Below are 20,546 nucleotides of genomic sequence, written 5' to 3'. Positions count from 1 at the left end.
CTTTCTTCAAATAAGCTTTTTCCCTTATATTATTTGTCTAGTATATGGTCACAGCAAAGAGAAAAAACAAATACACATACTAATATACTTACATAAACAAGTTTATAGAATGAAATTCTATAATTATGAAGAATCAACATTTCTGTCTGAAAGACATTATGATCTGTTGAATATGGTGTCCTTGCAGGACTAGTTTCAGTACACCAAGTGTCTGTGTGGATTCTGAAGTCTTTTATATAAATTAACCTAGTATTTTCATGAACATTTCTTATATATATATTTAGTTCCTAGATGTACAAAAACATAATGGAATGCTACTCTTACATCAAACTGTACAGTTTAAGGAAGGAAAAACCAGGTGTCCAAGTTAATATAATTACCTATTATTTTTCGGATTATTTTCAATTTTCATTTTCACAAATGCAAACCCAACAGTGTCAACTCTATTTTTACATTCTTTATCACACAGTAGTTGTCTACTGAAAAATTTCTGGATGACAACAATGCACACAACAAAGCAAAAGTAGCTTTCAGAAAACATATCCATAATAAAGACAGTCAGTCCACAAACCTTGGGTAGTAATTCTACTTTACCATAGCTTATCTATGTATTAAAAATGTGGGACTTCTACTGGGCTAACTTAAAACACTTATAGCATTCTATAAACCCTGGCTATCTTATAACTATATCCAACAAAGTTTGGATAGTTAATAATCTCAATGTCTGCATATATACATCCAGAGCCAATCAAACGATTTCCATTATAAACTGGTCAGTTGAAATGATCTTTTTAAGTCTTCAGAAGAATTTTTCATCTCAATAATATATCAAGTAGCATTACTACTTTTCAAGGTAGCTCAGTATATCAAAAATATTTCTTAGTAATTTTCACAGGATCAAATTCAATCTGACAAGAATAAATACAACAGGGGGGTAGAGACACTGGCTCAGCATACCAATACATTTCTTGGTAATTTTCACAGGATCAAGTTGAATCTGACAAGAATAAATACAACAGGGGGGTAGAGAGATGGTTCAGCAGTTAAAAACTGACTGCTCTTCCAGCGTTCAATTCCCAGCAACCACATGGTGGCTCACAACCATCTGTAATGGGATCCAATGCCCTCTTTTGGTGTGTATGAAGACAGTGACAGTGCATTCATATAAATTAAAACTAAAAAAACAAAAAAATACAACAGTAAAGCAAATTACCAGTTACAGTGAGAAATACTAGATGTGGTGCTCAATGAAATATACAATATTTAAGTAACTTAATGTTCTAATAAAACAAAGCAAAAACCAGGAAACATCCAAACTCCTTTGTGATACACACACACACACACACACACACACACACACACACACACACACACATATTCATGGCTGAAATGCTTAGCCCAAACACCCAAACAGTTTTGTTATGCCAAATTTAAGACACCTAATCAAGAAAAAGCCTAAAAATTTAACAACTGCAAACAAACAAAAACCAAATTATTTTTAAACACTTTCACACCTCCAACTCTAAATTTTGAAGGCAATACTCTTTACTCCCAGAACAGCATGACAGAAAGCTGAGATCATAATTTCTATCCAAAAACTGGCACAGTGCAAACAAAGCAAGCCTTCAAAGTAAGCCTTCTACAAGTAATTTTTTTGCAAGTGCATAAATATTAGAAATAAGTAGATAATCAAGTTAGCTTACATTGATAAAAAGTCCATAGAATTCTATCTGCAGGCGGCAAAAAGCATTTTCCTTGTAAACCTAAGGACCTGAGTTCAGTATAATGATTAGGAAAACCAACTTCTGACCTCCACATTGCCCACATACAGATTAAAAAAAAAAAAGATTTCTACTTGAAAAAGTAACAATGTTTCAGTCAGCTGCTTAAATACTCAACTAACCAATTATTCTTTACTCTCCAGTCTAAGAACACAAAAATCAAACTAAACCATTTAGTTTATACATTATACTTCAGTAAGAATGGAAGTCTACTTCTATAAATTACTTTTAATTGTACAATTGTGGCTTAAAGTAGTAGCAGACCTGTAAAAACCTCTTATCTCAACTCCTAAGTGTATTTGAAGACAAACATCAAATTTAATTCATGCTAACCTTCCTCAACTATAATTCAATTATTGTGTTACACAGAACTTTACATTGCTTTCTTTTTTTTTTTATTCGATATATTTTTTATTTACATTTCAAATGATTTCCCCTTTTCTGGCTCCCCACTCCCCAAAAATCCCATAAGCCCTCTTCCCTCCCCCTGTTCCCCCATCTACCCCTTCCCACTTCCCTGTTCTGATATTGCCCTATACTGCTACACTGAGTCTTTCCAGAACCAGGGGCCACTCCTCCGTTCTTCTTGGACCTCATTTGATGTGTGGATTATGTTTTTGGGCATTCCAATTTTCTAGGCTAATACCCACTTATTAGTGAGTGCATACCATGACTGATCTTTTGAGACTGGGTTACCTCACTTAATATGATGTTCTCCAGCTCCATCCATGTGTCTAAGAATTTCATGAAATCATTGTTTCTAATGGCTGAATAGTATTCCATTGTGTATGTATACCACATTTTTTTGTATCCATTCCTCCGTTGAGGGATACCTGGGTTCTTTCCAGCTTCTGGCTATTATAAATAGGGCTGCTATGAACATAGTGGAGCACATATCCTTATTACATGCTGGGGTATCCTCTGGGTATATGCCCACTTACATTGCTTTCTTAAGCTCCTTTTCAATTAGTTTAGCTGGTAGACACCAGTTATTTTCCTATTGTTGTGAGAAGAGAAGAAAGACCAGGCAACCTTATAAGTTGTTTTGGAAGTTTGCTTTCAGTTTCAGAGGGTGAGTCCATGACCGACCATCATAACAGGGAGGATTGGCAGCAGGCAAGGTACTGAAGCAATAGCTCAAATCTTACGATATTATCAGTGGAAGCTAGGGAGGCACAAGACAATGATCTACCCACCCTACTGACACATCTCCTCAAACACTCTTTGGAGGAGTCCTTCCCAAATATTCCAACTGGGAACCAAGCACTCAAATATTTGATCCCATCAAAGCCATTTTCATTCAAACTCAAGCTGGTTAGTAAGATTCTACAATGTACCAAGCTGGAAATGCACTACCACTACACCAGCAAGTGTTAGCCATGTTGACTACACACTGTCAATCTGAGTGTCAGTATCATGACTGTACACAGATCAACATACTCAGAATTTGAGACAGTTATCAGCCCTTTTCTCTGAAAACTTGCAACTAATTATCACACTAATAACAGGGCTGAGACCCAACTTAAGATCCTAGGATAAAGGGATCATCCTGGTTCTCACTGTGCCCTGTTGGCTATTGCTCAAGACTCTACAGTTAGCACTTCAGTATTAAATTTGCCAGGCAATACATTATAATCCTCTGAGTACCAAGCTTAAATGTTCCCTACCACCAAGATCCTTACTGAGTAGTGTTTGTATTTTGCTAGGTAGGATCTTTTTGGCTTTTCTCACCTTCTTGTCTATATATAACACCTACCTTTGATATTAAAACAATTCTACAGAACTTTTTACCTAGATTATATTAACAATCCTCTTTGTTAAAAAAAGACTCAGTAGAGTATCAGAACAATAGTTAACAGAACAAACTCATATCCCTCCCAAATTATACTCTTGTTTTATATGCTAACTCCAGACAGTCTCTCTTAAAATTTCAACTACAGTTAATCAGATAACCCATACAGATTAAGAATGAAAAGGAAATTACATAATCACTAGGTCCCCATGCTTGGCTTCATTAACAGACCCTTAAAGGGTGTCAGAGAAAGGCCCTTTACTCAATCTGCCCCTTTTCTTAATTTTGCTGAACATTCATCAAGATTCTTATAGTCACAAGTTTCACATTCCTGTTGCCCATTTGACTTCCTCAGACTAAGTGGCAAAGGGAAGGACCCACCAAGTCCCACATAATAGGCAAGCACAGGAGACACACTCAAATTCTGTCCCAAACCTGTAGCTCCACTAAGCAAGACAGATTTAAAATGCTACCTTTGATCCTATACTGTGCCCATAATTTATTTAATAAATCAATCTGGCATAAAAATGTTTATATTGTTCAATGCTTGAAAGTTGTATTAAAAACAAAGTAACTGTGGTACTTTCTCAAGCAAAAAACTTCATTGCTCCACATGGTCAGGAAGCTCAGGCAGAACTCAGTTCTAGGCAATCCTAACCTCTAGAGCAAAAGTCAGGGCAGAGCTATAGAGACCTTGTCTCAAAACAGCATGTAAGTTGTTTTGATACATACTCATACATGTGCCACGGTTGGCCATGCTCAAATCAACACACAAATTATATATTTAAAGGTTTAAAAGCTAACCTTTCCCTTAAGGGAACAAAGAAAATGGGGGAGGGAAAGGATGTTATCTCATAAGCCTGGAATTTGTTTACCCTATACCAGAATCTTTCTATTTGCTTCAAGTGGATTTTAGACTGAAAATGCTGACAAGACTGAAATACAGCTCACTGGTAAATCACCTGCCTCAAAAGCATAAGGTCCTGGGTTAGACCCTACAACACCACAAAGAAACCAATTTCTCTATCAAATGTGAATCCTTAAGTTATTCTTCCATATAAACATGTTCTGCTTCAGATATCTGAAACCTTATATTTATATTTGCTCTTGAGAAACATAAACCAGATTAATTTCTTACAACTATATTATCCAATACATAAAGCACTATTTAATGATTTCTTGGTAAATAGCTGGGTTCCCCCAATATCAAGCTACTTCTATTGTGCAGCTGGAAAGTCTTATCACCCCAACTACCAGTAATATTTCTACAAAATATTTTTCTATAGATATGACTATCAAACTGCTCCCTTTCTAAAGTCATCTGCTGTTCCTTGGAAAATAAAATGAGAGATGTTCTATGATTTGTTACAATTCATACTAAGTTCTTCAATCCATAGCAATGTCTTTCAAACATCACGATGAATCATGATGTTCTGACATGACTATCACAAGGGCATTTATCCCTAACCCACTAGAAACAGACTGGACTGTTTAACTTCTGGGATCCTATGTCTGATTTTTTTTCATAATTTCCATGTTGACTAATTTGTACATGATCAAATCCTCAGCAAACAGCACAATATCTAACATATAGTTTAATGGATCACAAACATTGAAAATATATTATGGATACTATATAGGACCAATTTTAAAGATACAGAAATATAGCCTCAAACTGTCTAAATTCTGAGATACTCAAGAAAGATCTTTAAAATTCAGTCTTCTCTACTATCCTTCTGTATTAAAACTTCCATGACTATTTGAAACTTTAGTTTCTAGATAGAATAGCTAATGCAGGGTAAAGACCGGTCTATGCATGCCTTCTTCCTACTCAATACACAACTGACCTTATAGCTTTACCAATTTTTACTATCTGGGCTTTCAGTGAGCTAATGCAAATATATCCAGGTACTTTTACAACACTTCTTTTTGTTGTTGTTGTTATTTTTGTTTTTTGTTTTTTTTTTTTTCCGAGACAGGGTTTCTCTGTATAGCCCTGGCTGTCCTGGAACTCACTCTGTAGACCAGGCTGTCCTTGAACTCAGAAATTCACCTGCCAAGTGCTGGGATTAAAGGCGTGTGCCACCACCGCCCTTTACAACACTTCTTAAAGAAGTGGTCCTATAATTAAAACTACTACCAGTACTCTTCTACCTAAAAGTTGCATTACAGTTTTTTCTCTCCTTGAAGAAAAAAAAAAAAAAACACCCATTTCCAATTCTGTTAACAATGCCAGATCAGTTTTAATGGATTGTGAAGAGATTGTAGAATACCAATAAGCTGACCTTATCTAGAATAATTTTTAAAGCTCATTTACAATTTCTGAGAATTGCTTAATAAGAAAATACTTATCTGTCTAAAAGACAGTGCCAAAAATACTTTCATTTTGAACTAGTGTACCTGTTTATTACTCTCTATAAAGAGAATGAGTCTTCCATAAGATTCATCTTTTCAAAGTCTATCCTTCCTCTACTTTCTATCACACACACTATTAATATGGCTTGTAGCGTTCTCAAAAATCCAAATTGTTTTATCCCCTTAACTGTACCTTATTGAGAAAAATTTGGTACATAATCAAATGTTGAAAAGATACCCCCTTTAGAGATTAGGAGAAATCTGTCCTTTATTTTCAAGTCCTTGATATCTGCATCTTATAGATATTTTTAAGAGCTGATTTTGTGCAAATATAGTCAATTATAAGTAATTTCAAATCATAGGTTCTATATTCAATTAAAATTAATGAAATTATGAAGTTCAAATGAAACTCACCTAAGAACTATTTTTAAAAAGTGAAATATTAGCTAAAAAGTGACAGATGAATGCTCAAATATGGATAAATCAGAAGATGGTGGATACAGAATCTCATACTATGCTACTATACCATTTTTCCTAAACCAATCAATCTCATTTATCTTATTACAGGGTATATCCATACCACAGGTTCAAGTCACTGATCAGGCATTCCAAGTTCTGTTTTTACAATACAATTGAAAACTGCACTGTGACCAAGTTATTCCTAAAACTGACTAAATGTCCTATAAATGTGGATAGATAAAAGCAACAGGAGAAAGTAAGATTTGTTGGACAACAGACAGCACTACTTAAGCAAAATGTTAACTGTAAGACAGAGAATGCAATTATGCAAATAAGTTACAAGGCTCAAAATGGTCCAGAGCATAGCAAGTATATAAAGAAGCTGGATCTAGAGATGGCAGAAATACTTTATTACAGACAAGATTCTTCCATGAGCTTACATATAGCAAGAACTACACAAATTCCCTTACTCATAAATTACATTCTACCCATATATCATGTCCTAAAAGTAACTTATACTGATTTTTATCCTTTATCACATTTTATGCTATTACTAACATTTCACAGATGATATAGCACCACATAACTGAAGCATAATTTCTATTGAGCTAAATATATTATCACCAAGAAAAAACACTGATAAAACGCCTACTTCGTTGTATTTTAAAAACTGGTAATTCCATTACTAGAACTCCTTAACTAATCAAAATACTACAATTAGAGTAGTATTCATTTTCAAGATAAGAGTACTTACTTAAGAATGGTCTTTGCACTACTGCAGTCTTCAAATCGAATGGAGTATCCAACTTCCTGGCCCAACATCACATCCATCTCATCGGCCACTCTCTGAGCCACACTCATTGCAGCTACTCTCCTGGGCTGTGTACAGGCAACTCCTCTTTTGGGTCCTGGCAAGGAGCGCATATACTCCACACACCACTGTGGTATCTATGAAATAATTTCACGTTTAAATTATTTGTATTCTGACTGCATACAAACTATACGTATCTAATACTTTTTCTTATCGTAATTATTTAAAGCAAAATTAAATTATGCAAAAATGTTATGACTCAGGTTACAATAACATGAGCCCTCCCTCTAAGCCAGAAGGGGTCCTACACAACACAGACGGAACAGAATTGCACTCCTGGGAAGACCCTGGAAGACAAGGGCCACTCAGACTGTGCTCCATATGCTCAGCAGGACAGCAGTACCATTAGTATTTTCTAAGCAACAGATAAAACATCCAATTTAAATTCTACCCTTTAAAGAATTTTAAGTCTTAAAAGTAGAATAATGTATACTTTTGAAAATCACATTTTTAATGATTAAAATGTAGGCACAAGTATATAAATTGCAAGCCATCAAAAGGTCACTAATAGTTAACTCTTCCCTCAGGAGCAATATTATGAATGGTGACAATACCTTAGATACCATCCTTAAAAGTTAAGTTCTCAAAATCGCCACCTTCAAGTTCAAAAGGACTGAAAACAACGGCCAAGGGAAAAGGGGAAAAAAAAGTGTGGGGGCTGGAAGGATGGCTCAGTGGCTAAGAGCACCAACTGCTCTTCTGAAGGTACTGAGTTCAAATCCCAGCAACCACATGGTGGCTCACAACTATCCGTAGCAAGATCTGATACTCTCTTTTGGGGTGTCTGAAGACAGCTACAGTGTACTTATATATAATAAATAAATAATAAATCTTTTAAAAAAAAAAAGAAGAAAATGTGAAGCTCAAGATGATCATTATGGTGGCCTATTACACTATGTAGATGTGAAGGGCTTCTATCATGGTTTGGTTCTTTAGACATTTAATTGGAAAAAAAAAAAAAAAAGTTCATGAGCTTCAGTAAGAATCCTCCACTACAGTACCTAGATCTGTCTCATCAAAGCTTCTGAAATCCTAAACAGATTCTAATGCTAAAGAATCTAGAGGGCTTGGATCTCAGTATTTATGAGGACATCTGATAAGAAATGTTGGCTGATAAAGATTACTTTTGCAAGCCAATGCATTAAAAAAAAAAAAAAATTCAAAGGGGAAACTATTATACTTTTTCCTCCAAATAAAGTATATATCTTTCAAAGGCCTAAATGAAGAAAACTACTAACACTACCTTCCTGATTCTGAAAACCACAAACCCATAGTGCTTTTCTAGGAAAGCTTTAATTAAGGATCTACATTCATTTCACAAACCCGCCTCCCAAAAACCCCCAAAAAAACAAAAAACAAAAGTAGAAAGTGGTGCTCAAACAATGTGAAATTCAAAGCACTGACTAACAGATTAAAAGGAATGGTTAGTCCTTAATTCTTAAAACTGTTCAGATTAAAAACAAAAACATAAAAATCCATTCCAATGAAATGAAAGACCATTTTGGTTAATTTGGCAGATCTCAAACTTTTAAAAGTTCTTTGTACTCTTAAAATAACTAATGAGAAAGTAGATTTACAAATTTATTTCTAATGAAAATCCATCTTGTATAAACTTGCATTTTCCCCCCACAACAAAATTTTTCAGACAAAACATTTCTAGTAGGGCACATATTTTATATATTCCCAATTCTAGTGTCTATCCTGATAGACAGCACTTGGTTCCCTTTATATGTTTGCCCATCTGCACAATGCAAACTACTATCAATGCAGCTATTAAAGAAAAAAGAAACCTTAAAATGGAATGAAGCATGAAAAATACAATGGTTGACCTTCCAAAAATACTAACTAAACAAAGATTGTTAATAGCCTCTGAAATTTAAAATTCTATTGACATTGATAAAGTTAAAGCTACATTCTCATGAATCTTTTTAAAAGAGTTCAATACATTAAATTTAAAAGTTAAGGGTTTGATACAGGGTCTCTCTGTAGACCAAGCTGCCCTCAAACCCTATCCTGCTCTATATGCTGAAATTAAAGGTGTCACCACAGCTAAAAATCTGAGTTCTTATTAGCATCAAGCTGTCCTTCAATTAAGTCTTTTAATATTTTTGGCTGCTACAATATCAAAATGTCTATGAAATACTCTTGATCTATAGCACATAATTTAAAAAAAAAAAATCCTAACCCAGACATGGTAGTCGACACCTTGGGTTCAGGCAGGATGGTAACAAACTAGAAGCAAGCCTAGACAGACTACAGAGCAAGATCCTTCCTTTAAAAAAGAGGGGTAGAGGGGGTCTAAACATACAGCTCAATGGTAGAGTACTTGCTTAGCAACATGTGCAACTATAAATGTCTACCCTGGGCCAGAGAGATGGCTCAGCGGTTAAGAGCACTGACTGTTCTTCTGAAGGTCCTGAGTTCAATTCCCAGCAACCACATGGCGGCTCACAACTATCCGTGATGGGATCTGATGTCCTCTTCTGGTGTGTCTGAAGACAGCTACAGTGTACTTATTTATAATAATAAATCTTTGGGCTGGAGTAAGCAGGGTAGACTGTGGCCAAGCAGAGCTAACTGGAGCGAGCAGGGCTGATGAGGGAGCAGAGGTCCTAAATTCCCAGCAACCACATGAAGGCTCATGACCATCTGTACAGCTACAGCATACTCAAACACATAAAACAAATCTTTAAAAAGGAAAAAAAAATTTTTACCATACAATCATAAAAACAAAAATAAGCCAATGATTTTTACCTTTGCATATTAAAACGGGCAATTATTAAGTTCACTTTTTCTTAAATTTTAGAAATTTTCTACCAAGTCTAGCAACTTTTATAGTCTAAACAAAGCTCTTAACTAATGGCTTTATTAAACCTTACTTTCTACTTTCAACCATCAGATTAACAGCATTCAAGTTCAGGAATCCAAGCAGTTTATAGATGCTCAAAGAGTAAGCTGGTCTGCTCCATTAGGAAAGAAGGCTATTTGGCTACATGCAGTACAACTACAACAAATCTAGCCATTTCAAAACCTACAGACATCCTTGTCCCTGGAGTCATTAACAAAGCTTGCTATGTCAGCTGAATGAGTTAAAGGCACTGGCCATAAGCCTAACAACTTGAGTTCAATTCTCAGTACTCATAGGATGAACAGTAACTCTCCTAAATCATTCTGATCACCACACGTGCTATGGCATGGTTACATCCACACAAAAATATACACACATAAATAGAAGCAATAATACACAAAATATAAAACAGGCTGCATGTCTATCAATAAGATCAAGAAATGACTTGTTCGTGTTTAAAAACTGTGAGCACCCGATGAGACACCTTTAACTGTGTTTAGTACTATACGTTAGAAGCAGATGGATGCAGGTCACAACCATACTTTGTACCTTGTAGCATTTCTAATCACTTTCTTGTAAGACAGGATTTCATTATATAGATAAGATTGACCTTGATTTTACAGACTTGCCTACCTGATTCCTAAATACTGGAATTAAAAGGTATGCATTATCATGACTGGCAATTTTAGCTATTTTTTACACTATTCACATAATTCAAAATATTTAAATACTTGGAGTAAAAACAACTACTCCCATTGTTCAGATCTCTCTACTCAAGCACTAGAAAGCAAACTTTATATTTCTAAGTCTGTATTGTCTTACCCCCTTAACACAGGGGTAAAATGTGTTGGAAATTATTCCTACCATACTTACAAGAACACACCAGCTTGGGGACTTGGAAAACCCTAAAACACTATTTGAATCACACCCTTCAAGTCACTAAAAAGTGCTCATCGAAGTACTATTCTTCAAGGTGCTAAGACAAGACAATTGGAAATGGGTTGACAATAGAAAAGGACTACAAAGACACAATTGGTACCTTTATTTAAGTTTAAACATGCACATAGTTATAATTACCATGGTATTTAACAACTCACCTGTGTTGTTTTACCAGACCCAGTCTCACCAACCAGTACAAATGACTGATGTCTAACAAGAATATCTGTAAATCTATCCTTGTATTCCCAAACAGGGAGCTGAAGTCGTTTCTTTAGAATATCGTAGTATCGAGGAGTATGGGGCAGGTTGGTAAATGGATTAATGCACTGTGGAAGTGATGTGTGTCCTGCGTGTCCAGTGTGTGTTGAATGGGCAGAATGTGTAGAATGTGTAGAATGAGCCGAGTGGGTTGAGTGAGCTGAGTGAGAAGCTTTTAAAGGCGGCAATCCAGCACTGATAAGCATAGCATTGGTGGAAGCTCTCAATTCCTTTTCCTTTTCTTTCTCTCTCTCCCGTTCTCTGTCTCCTCTATCACGTTCTCGGTCACGATCTTTAGATCGGTCCTCTCTATCCCGATCTCGTTCCCGGTCTTTCCTAGAAATACAAAAAAATTTAGGAATCAGTATCAATTAGTTATTAAAAATTATGACAATATTCTTCACATACCAACACAAACATCCTTTACTACAAAGTCTCTAGTTTTATCCTTCTAAAATCTTAAGCATGACAAAAACACTAAGAACTGAACCACAAGCCATCAAAATGGCTCAGCTCCCAAGTCTGACAGTCTTAATAGCCAGGACACAGCCTCAACACAAAATGCAATGTAATTAAAAAACAAAACAACATAGTGGCGCACACCTTTAAGAACCCAGCACTTGGGAGACAGAGGAAGTAGATTTCTGTGAGTTCCTTGTAAATCTATGTACTTGGATCAATCGAAATGAAATGTAGTCAAATTAAAAATAACATTCACAAAATATAGAACTGTCTTTAAGACTAAGTAATTCACTTTTCTTAACTTATTTTAAGCAATCATTTCTGGTATCTACTACAGATCTTCCTAATGGAGAGATTTTAAGATACTTAAACAAAATGGCTTTGAGTTGTATCTGAAGGTGGTCTGAGTGGTTAGTGATGGAAGAAACCTGTTTACTCACTCATTCTAATTTTGCTTCAGATAAGTTCATAAACCATAAGTTGCCATAAGGTTTTGGGACCCAGACTACAGTGAGGCAATATGGAGATTTGGCTTTGAGTTGTATCTGAAGGTGGTCTGAGTGGTTAGTGATGGAAGAAACCTGTTTACTCACTCATTCTAACTTTGCTTCAGATAAGTTCATAAACCATTAAGTTGCCATAAGGTTTTAGGATCCAGACTAAAGTGAGGCAATATGGAGATTTGACAGAAACAAACCCCTAACCCTGTCATTGCTCTTTCCCGACAACACATAAAGTCCATTTCCTGTGACCCAAGTACCAGTGCAGCAGAGCAAGGAAGAGCACTCACTTACCACAGTCTGATGGGGGAGCAACAGTAAAGACCTTAAACAGAACACAGCTACAATGCTAACTAAACACAGCATTGTGTGAGAGTGGTTCAGCCACAGCAGTGGTACTGTTTACTTTATCCAATCTTATTCTTAAAATATGAGATTTGATCCTATATAATCTTACAGTGAAGAAAAGCCTCACTAGCCTGTGGCTTCTCTTCTTCCATTCTAATGTCTACCCACAACAGAGTTATAAAGCCAGGTGCTGGTGGCAGCCTTTAATCCCAGAACTTGGGAGGCAGAGGCAGTAAACCTTTGTGCCAGCCTGGTCTACAGAGTTCCAGGACAGCCAGGGCAACACAGAGAAACCCTGCCTAAAAAGACCAAAAACCAACCTCCCCCCAACCCCCACCACCAAAAAAACCCCCAAAAAACCCCACACACCCAAAACCTCACACACACACACACACACACACACACACACACACACACACACACACACACACACACACACACGGTGGAGGGTGGGGGGAAGGGAGGGGAGGGAGGGAGAGAGGGAGAGAGGGAGAGAGGGAGAGAGGGAGGGAGGGAGAGAGAGAGAGAGAGAGAGAGAGAAAGAGAGAGAAAGAAAGAGAGAAAGAGAGAGAACGAGAACACAGGGACTATGATTGGGATGTGTTATATGAGAATAAAACAGTTTTAAACTCTTTTCACCTAATAAAAGGAAAGAAAAATAGGGGAAAAGAAAAATACAAAATGGTCTCAAAATTTCACAAGCTAAGCCAGTATCTGAAATAGATTTCAACCATTGCCTTTGTTTCTAATTTTGTTTCTTGTCTAGGCACTCCTTAACTGGGTTCTACATCACCTCAAAATAAGGATAAAGGAAGGATACAAACTCAAATGGCTCAAGGACTAGATACCCTGCAGGCCTAGTGGTCCAGTGAAAGCTAGAGAACCTGAGTTCAAATCTGCAGCCCAGGCAAGCCAGGAACGGCCTTAGTGCCTGCAATCCCAGTTTTGGCGAGAGCAGAGGGAATCTTGAGTGTCCTGGAACAGTCAGCTTCAAATTCAGTGAAACCCCATCTCAAACAAATGGACACACACAGAAATTTTTAAAAGGGGCTCATGTCTGCAGTTATAACCGTATTAGGAAAAGTCAAAAAGAAATTTAATAAGCACCATCCATACTACCGATTAAGACATAACCTTTCCAAAGCAGCAAAACTTTGGGAAAGAGTATAAGGCATGTAATATAAGTTCATGTAATGTTATGTGACAAAAACCTATACTCACACACGTATAACAAACCTATACAAGACACATTTCACCTACAGTTTGATTACTACAGCAGAGAAAGAAATACAATGGGAAACACAAGGATTTGCTAAGCAGTGAAGTGAAAATTTAAATAAAAAAAAAAAAAGGAGGGGCATGACAACCAGTTGCAAAACTACAACAAAGTAGAAAAAAATATCATCTATCAAGAAAACATTGAGGGCCGGGAAGTGATACGGTATGCCTTTAATCCCAGCACTTGGAAGGCAGAGACAGGCGGATTTCTGAGTTCAAGGCCAGCCTGCTCTACAGAGTGAGCTCCAGGACAGCCAGGGCTGTATTCCCCCCCCCCCCCATCTCAAAGGGGGGAAAAAAGGAAAAAAGAAACCAGTTAGGAATATATGCAGAAAACTGATGCAAGGCCTAGGAATGCTGCTGGGGTTCACACCGGCTACTCTAAATGATGACACAAAATGGTCTGTTAAATGGGGGATTCATAGCCTCTACTTTGTATAGATATGTAGACATGTCCATATACACATTTTCTTGTTTAAATGGGAACTTATAAAAGTTTTGTTCATAAATTTTCCAGTTGTAACAGTGCTTTTAATTTTAAAGGAAATAAAAACAATCCGAGTGTGGTGAGTACACGACACCCAGGAGGCAGAGGCAGGCTGAACTCTTATAAGCTGGAGGCCAGCCTCCACATAGTGTGTTTCTAATAGCCAGGGCTATGTAGAGAGATGCTGTCTCTTTTTAAAAGGAAAAGTGTTCTAAATAACACTTTAGTCAACACTGACAATCATCAAGAACAGTGTTTCCTTGCTTACATGCAAGCTGTAGCTTTTGAAATGAAACTAAAAACATTTAATAAGCTAACACATGTAATGTTGCCTGGAATATCTGAAATGCACAAGCATTGTTTACTATTGATGTTTCAGTTTAAATTGTACTTGGAATACTAACAGGTACTCATATACTACTAAGGATAGAAACTAGTCGTCTACTTCAGGTATTTTAGAAACACTACTTTTTTTCAGACAGTCTCACTTTCAGAACTTCTAAGCATGTGCATTAACATGCATATATAAGGATACTCATACTTTCATCTACAGAAAACCCTAGGAAAGCACTTAACATCAATGAATAAGATAAGAAATAGACCTTACAACTAGAGTATTACACAACCATGGGACCAAATCCCAAGAGCTTGCTGATATTACATTTTGTATTTAGGAATAAGTATGGTCTCCAAAGATGGAAATAACGATTTGGAGTAACTTTTTTTCTTTATACCTTTATGCATACCCATTACATCTTATCATCTTATTATTTAATCTCAGCTATCACAAGATTGTAGTGAAACACATTTCTACCTACCACACATAAGCAATGGTCATATATCTACCACAAAAGTGAGCTGGAATGAAGACAGCAGGGTCTGGTGACAGCTGGGGTGACAAAATGAACAAGTCTATACTGTCAAATACACTAAACAAGAGCAAAGAGGGACGAAGGGAAGCAAAGACTCCCTGGCAGTCAAAAGTGCCTTCAAACCAAGTGAGGAAGGGAAAAAAGATACGAAGTACAAATACTGTATAAACTAACTCGTTGCTAAAGAAAACCAGTTCAGCTGGGCAGAAGTGGCACACTCCTTTAATCCCAGAACTTGGGAGGCAGAGACAGGTGGATTTCTGAGTTCGAGGCCAGCCTGGTCTACAGAGAAACCCTGTCTCAAAAACCAAAACCAAAACCAAAAAAAAAAAAAAAGAAAGAAAGAAAGAAAGAAAGAAAGAAAGAAAGAAAGAAAGAAAGAAAGAAAGAAAGAAAGCCAGTTCTATAAGAAAAGGTACTCAAAAAACTTAGGAAACTGCAAAAACTGCTCCGCAGAATCTCTAGATATTAAGGAGTGACTGTACAACTGAACTCTCCTGCACTTACAATTATGAAATATTCAAAGGAAACATGAGGCTGCCATGATATACCCAAAATTCATTTTACCAATGTCCTATTTTGCAAGAGAAATCACCATAATCACTGTAATGAGGAGCCACTAATCGAAATAAAAGCATGGAGTAGTGAACACACACCCCCCCATGAACTATCTCACAGTGTTCATTCCAATGTGACTTCTAAAGTAGGAAATTAGTTGCATCTTAGCCAAATGTTTTATCAATCCAATATAAATGGCATGACAGGTGGTAATGCCTAACAGTACTAAGTTTTGTGTTGAGAAATTAGTTGCATCTTAGCCAAATGTTTATCAATCCAATATAAATGGCATTATGACAGGTGGTAATGCCTAACAACAGTACAAGTTTTGTGTTGAGAAAAGGAGAATTCTAGATGCCACCATAAACTACGGAAAAGCTCACTGTAACTTTGCTCTCCCTTGGAAAATATTCATGAGCTGTGTTTCTACCTAAGAACTGACTGACCTCAAATACTAACATTTGGAATTCTTGCTTAAGGGAACAGCTGTCTAGGGATGTTGTATTATTACAATGCTTAGTATTACAAGCTTTTAAAAAATCCACACAATCAAAACATAACAAATCTGCTTGCCGTATTCAATATTTCAATCTAAAGAGAGCATCAGAACACATCCTATCCTGACTGATACTCACAAATGGTAGTTAGAAATCAATCCCAAAGGGCTTTCTGTTAACAAAAACTCAAGAGACCACACATCTGACTTGACAGCGAGTCGGTGTCACAGAACATAAGAAAATGATAAAATCATACAACAGTTTTGGACATTCGGACTTCTGTGGATTTATTTTTTAATTATCCAGACAGATCTCTATTCTGCCGAAGCATAAACATACAATTAATTAAAATGGGAGGGTAGGAATATAAACAAAAGTACATTTTAAGTATGAACTGTGAAAGGAAAGACTAGAAAATGATAACACAACTGCTTACATACGAAATGCCTTGTCTTTGCGAAAGTCTAAGAAAAGGAACCAAAATGCCAGACCAAGAATCGGTGTAAGCGTTTCTCAATCTGCACGTGGGTGTTGTTTGTTCAAACACGCTTAAGATCACTTTCTGAAAAGTGTGTCCAAAGTAGGGAGGAGACAGAAATAACTTACAGAGCGGAGGGGGTAATACGTATTTTCACAGGCCTATCCCGGTGATGCTTACCAAGGCCGGTTTTTTTAAGCAAAGCAGGAAATAAAGGAGATGGCGGGAGGGCAGGCAGAGGGCGGAAGTTGGCAACGGCCTCTTCTCAAGAGCCTCAATGGAAGGAGGCCCTCAGTCTCCCGCCAAACAGTGCGCCCCGAGGTCGGCTCGCCTCTATCCCCAAATAGACAGCTGCCGCCGCCGCCCGGGACCGCCCCCGGGGCAGTGCCCTTGGCCACCCGGTTCCGGGTGCGGGCCTCACGCGAGTACCGAGGCCTCGCGGCCCGCTCTTCACGCCCGCCGCCCGCGGCCTCGTGGCCACCACAGGCCTCTCGCTCTGGCCGCACACACTCCGCCCGCGCCCCAGCCGGACGGCAGCAGACAAAGACTCGGCTGCCGGGTCTGCTCCCCGCCACAAGCCAACAAAGCCCGAGCCGCGACTGCGCGCCCCGGCCTGTCTTACCCATCGGTCCCCGCACGCTTCTTGCCGGAGGGGTAATCCTCCCCCAGGTCCAACCGATGCCTCTTGGACATCCTCGCACTCCCAGAGCGGACACGTAGGAAGAAGGAAGAAGAGAGACTCCAGCAGCCGGATCCACACCGAAGAGGCCCGCTGCTCAACTCGCGGGGACCCCCACCCCTCCCGCCACCACAACCCGCTCCGTGCGGCCCGAACCAGGAGCTAAAATGGCGGCCGCGACGAGGGCAGGGCCTGCGCGCGCGCCTCCGCGGCGGGCGTGCCGGCGTAGTGCGCGCGCACGCCGCCCGGAGGCGGGAACTCCAGTCCCGCCCGCTGTGCGATTGGCTGGATGGCTCTGCGCCCCGCGGGCTCCTCCCTTCTCCCCCGTACCTGTGAGCGGATCTGAGCGGCTGCTGGAGACACAGACGCATCTCGAGCTGTCAATTGCCGCCTGGAGTTCGTTCGGAAAGTTGAGAAAACCTAGTCCTAATTAGGAAATCTGTCCAGCTGTGTATATACTTTTGCTTTTAGGGTCTGAAGCTCAGGAAGGTTAAGAAAACACATGGTAAGTGGCAGAGCAGGACACAATTATTTTATAACTCCAGAACAAGAATTTGCAGTTGTTGAGCCAGATGCCCAGTAGCGGTGAGAAAATGTTAACTTATTATCGTGATTCGTTTTGTCAACTTACCCCAAAACAGATAACATCTATTCATTCAGCCCATAGGTGTTTTGGATAGGGTTCAGAAAATTGCAGGTAATCGTACTGGACAGTACTTTGCCTCCTATCCTCTGCCCTAATCTTTCTCCGTTTGTGTGTATATGAGTACTTATTAGGTGACGTTAGCCCACTCTGTCTTTGTTTTGGTTTGTTTTGCTGTGGTGTGGTGTGGTTTGGTTTGGTTTGGTTTGGTCTGGTTTGGTTTTTCGAGACTGGGTTTCTCTCTGTAGCTCTTGCTGTCCTGAAACATGCTCTGTAGAAGAGGCTAGCCTGGAATTCAGAGATTAGGCGCTGTCTCTGCCTCCCAGTGCTGGGATTGAAGGCATGTCCCAGCACGTCTAGTTGCTGTGCTTCTTAGCAGAGTGAACCCTGAAAGACATTTTATAGACGTGATCACCTAGACTGAAGGAAATCAACAAATAGTGCATCCATTAAGACTCCACTGTAGCCCTTGGTCCCTTGCCGCCTTGCTGTCCCCTCGCCCCTTCTACCCTCCTCCCCATTCCCTTCCCCCCTCCCTCTCCACGTACTCATGACCAGCATCTACTACTCTACTTCTCTACTCTCTTTCTCTGCCTCTGCTACCCTTTTAACTCCCTTCCCCATGCCCTTAATAAACTCTATTCTATACTATTATAGAAAAAGACTCCACTCTAGTGACAAGTTGCTGCGGCAAGGTGACACTTGAGGTTGTGGATCTTTCTCCCTTCAGCCTATGTGCTCTCTCGGTTACATTCATTTGCAGAAGTGTAGAAGAAAGAGGTCTAAGGATCAGCCCAAAGACAGGGTGTCACCTCACATCAAGACTCTCCTTGGCTACCCCTTGGCTCTAGTCCCTAGAAAATTCTCAGGACAATCTCTAAGATTAAAATACAACAGAAACATGGCAAATGACAGCTTCTATTTTTGTAACAAATTCATCAATACAAATACGACTGTCTTTTTGTTACTTTCACAATATACAATACAACTTTCTAAATGTACATTGACAATCTTTTAGGCCAGGTGTGATGTGATAGTGAGTGCCTTTGATCCTAGCACTCGTGAGTATAGAGCCAAGCAGCAGATTTCTGTGAGTTCAAAGTCAGTTTGTTTTCCATAGTGAGTTCCAGGACAGCCAGATCTATATAGTGACTCTCTCTCTCTCTCTCTCTCTCTCTCTCTCTCACTCACTCTCTTTCTCACACACACACACACACACACACCGGCCACTGAAAAGTCCCATGAGCATCTTACAGGCAGCTACATTACTGAAGAGTCCCACCCCTGTCAGTTGTAGTCCTCTTTATAGTTCCTGATAGGAGGGGCCTCTTGAGGTCTTGTGCAGACTCTTGAGACTTGAAAACTCCACGATCATCCTCTTCCCTCCAAAATGCGCATTAATGGGTCAGTCCTATGAGGAGCTCATACGAGTTACCGTCATAGCTTCTCTGATATAGGATAATGGTGGTGTGATAGTTTGTATATGCTTGGCCCAGGGAGTGGATTAGAAGGTGTGGCCCTGTTGGAGTAGGTGTGTAACTGTGGATGTAGGCTTTAAGACCCTCATCCCAGCTGCCTGGGAGTGAGTATTCTGTTAGCAGCCTTCAGATGAAGATGCAGAACTCTCAGCTCCTCCTGCACCACACCTGCCTGGACGCTGCCATGTTCCCACCTTGATGATAATGGACTGAACCTCTGAACCTGTAAGTCAGCACCAATGGCTTACAAATGGCAAATTAAATGTTTTCCTTATAAGAATTGCCTTGAGAGAGGCCATTGGTCCTGTGAAGGCTGGATGCCCCAGTGTAGGGGAATGCCAGGTCAAGAAAGTGGGAGGGGGGTTGGTAAACAAGGGGAGGGGGGGTGGGATAGGTGATTTTCAGAGGAAAGGGGATAACATTTGAAATGTAAATAAAGCAAATACAAAAAAAAAAGAGTTGCCTTGGTTATGGGTGTCTCTAGCTAAGACACATGGTCATGTCTAACCTAGAGGAAAGTAGAGGAGTCCTACTACTCTATACTGTTATTACTTAATTGCATTAGTCAGGGTCCTATATATGGGAATGAAAATATAAATGTGTGTATATATATATATATATACACACACACACACACATACACATATATGGAAATTTGTTAAAGTGAATTATAGATCATGCTCTGGCTAGTCACTGTCTTCTAAGGTCAAGATTCTGGGACTTATTCTATCCATGAGGCTGGATATCTCAGCTGGTCTTTGGTCTATGTCAGGGGAGCATCCCCCCCCAAAATAGGTTCTAATAGCAGGGAAGGAATACCCCGGCAGCAGGACAGATGAGCTTGCCAGTGAGCGTGAGGACAAGGGGAAAAGAGCAAAGGCTTCATTGTTCTTTTTATAGGAGCTGCCACCAAAATGGTAGGAGAACACCTTTAATTCCAACCCTCAGGAAACAGAGACAGGT

The 20,546-nt window shown here is 39.0% G+C and overlaps 1 protein-coding gene across 1 annotated transcript in view; it reads right to left on the bottom strand.

Annotated features, from left to right (window-relative positions):
* Dhx15 (DEAH-box helicase 15) overlaps window positions 1–17,639 on the bottom strand; it is a 40,587-nt gene extending 22,948 nt beyond the window's left edge. The window contains exons 1-3 of the mRNA XM_052198158.1: window positions 17,406–17,639; window positions 11,204–11,639; window positions 7,142–7,335 (exon numbers count right to left, since the gene is read on the bottom strand). Coding sequence (XP_052054118.1) covers window positions 7,142–7,335; window positions 11,204–11,639; window positions 17,406–17,476 — 701 coding nt within the window. The 5' untranslated portion in view covers window positions 17,477–17,639. The remainder of the gene's footprint in view (window positions 1–7,141; window positions 7,336–11,203; window positions 11,640–17,405) is intronic.
* Between the last annotated feature and the right edge of the window lie 2,907 nt (window positions 17,640–20,546).

This window comes from Apodemus sylvaticus, chromosome 11, assembly GCF_947179515.1.
Source record: "Apodemus sylvaticus chromosome 11, mApoSyl1.1, whole genome shotgun sequence".
Classification (NCBI taxonomy): domain Eukaryota; kingdom Metazoa; phylum Chordata; class Mammalia; order Rodentia; family Muridae; genus Apodemus; species Apodemus sylvaticus.
This window is presented reverse-complemented; position numbering and strand designations above follow the sequence as displayed.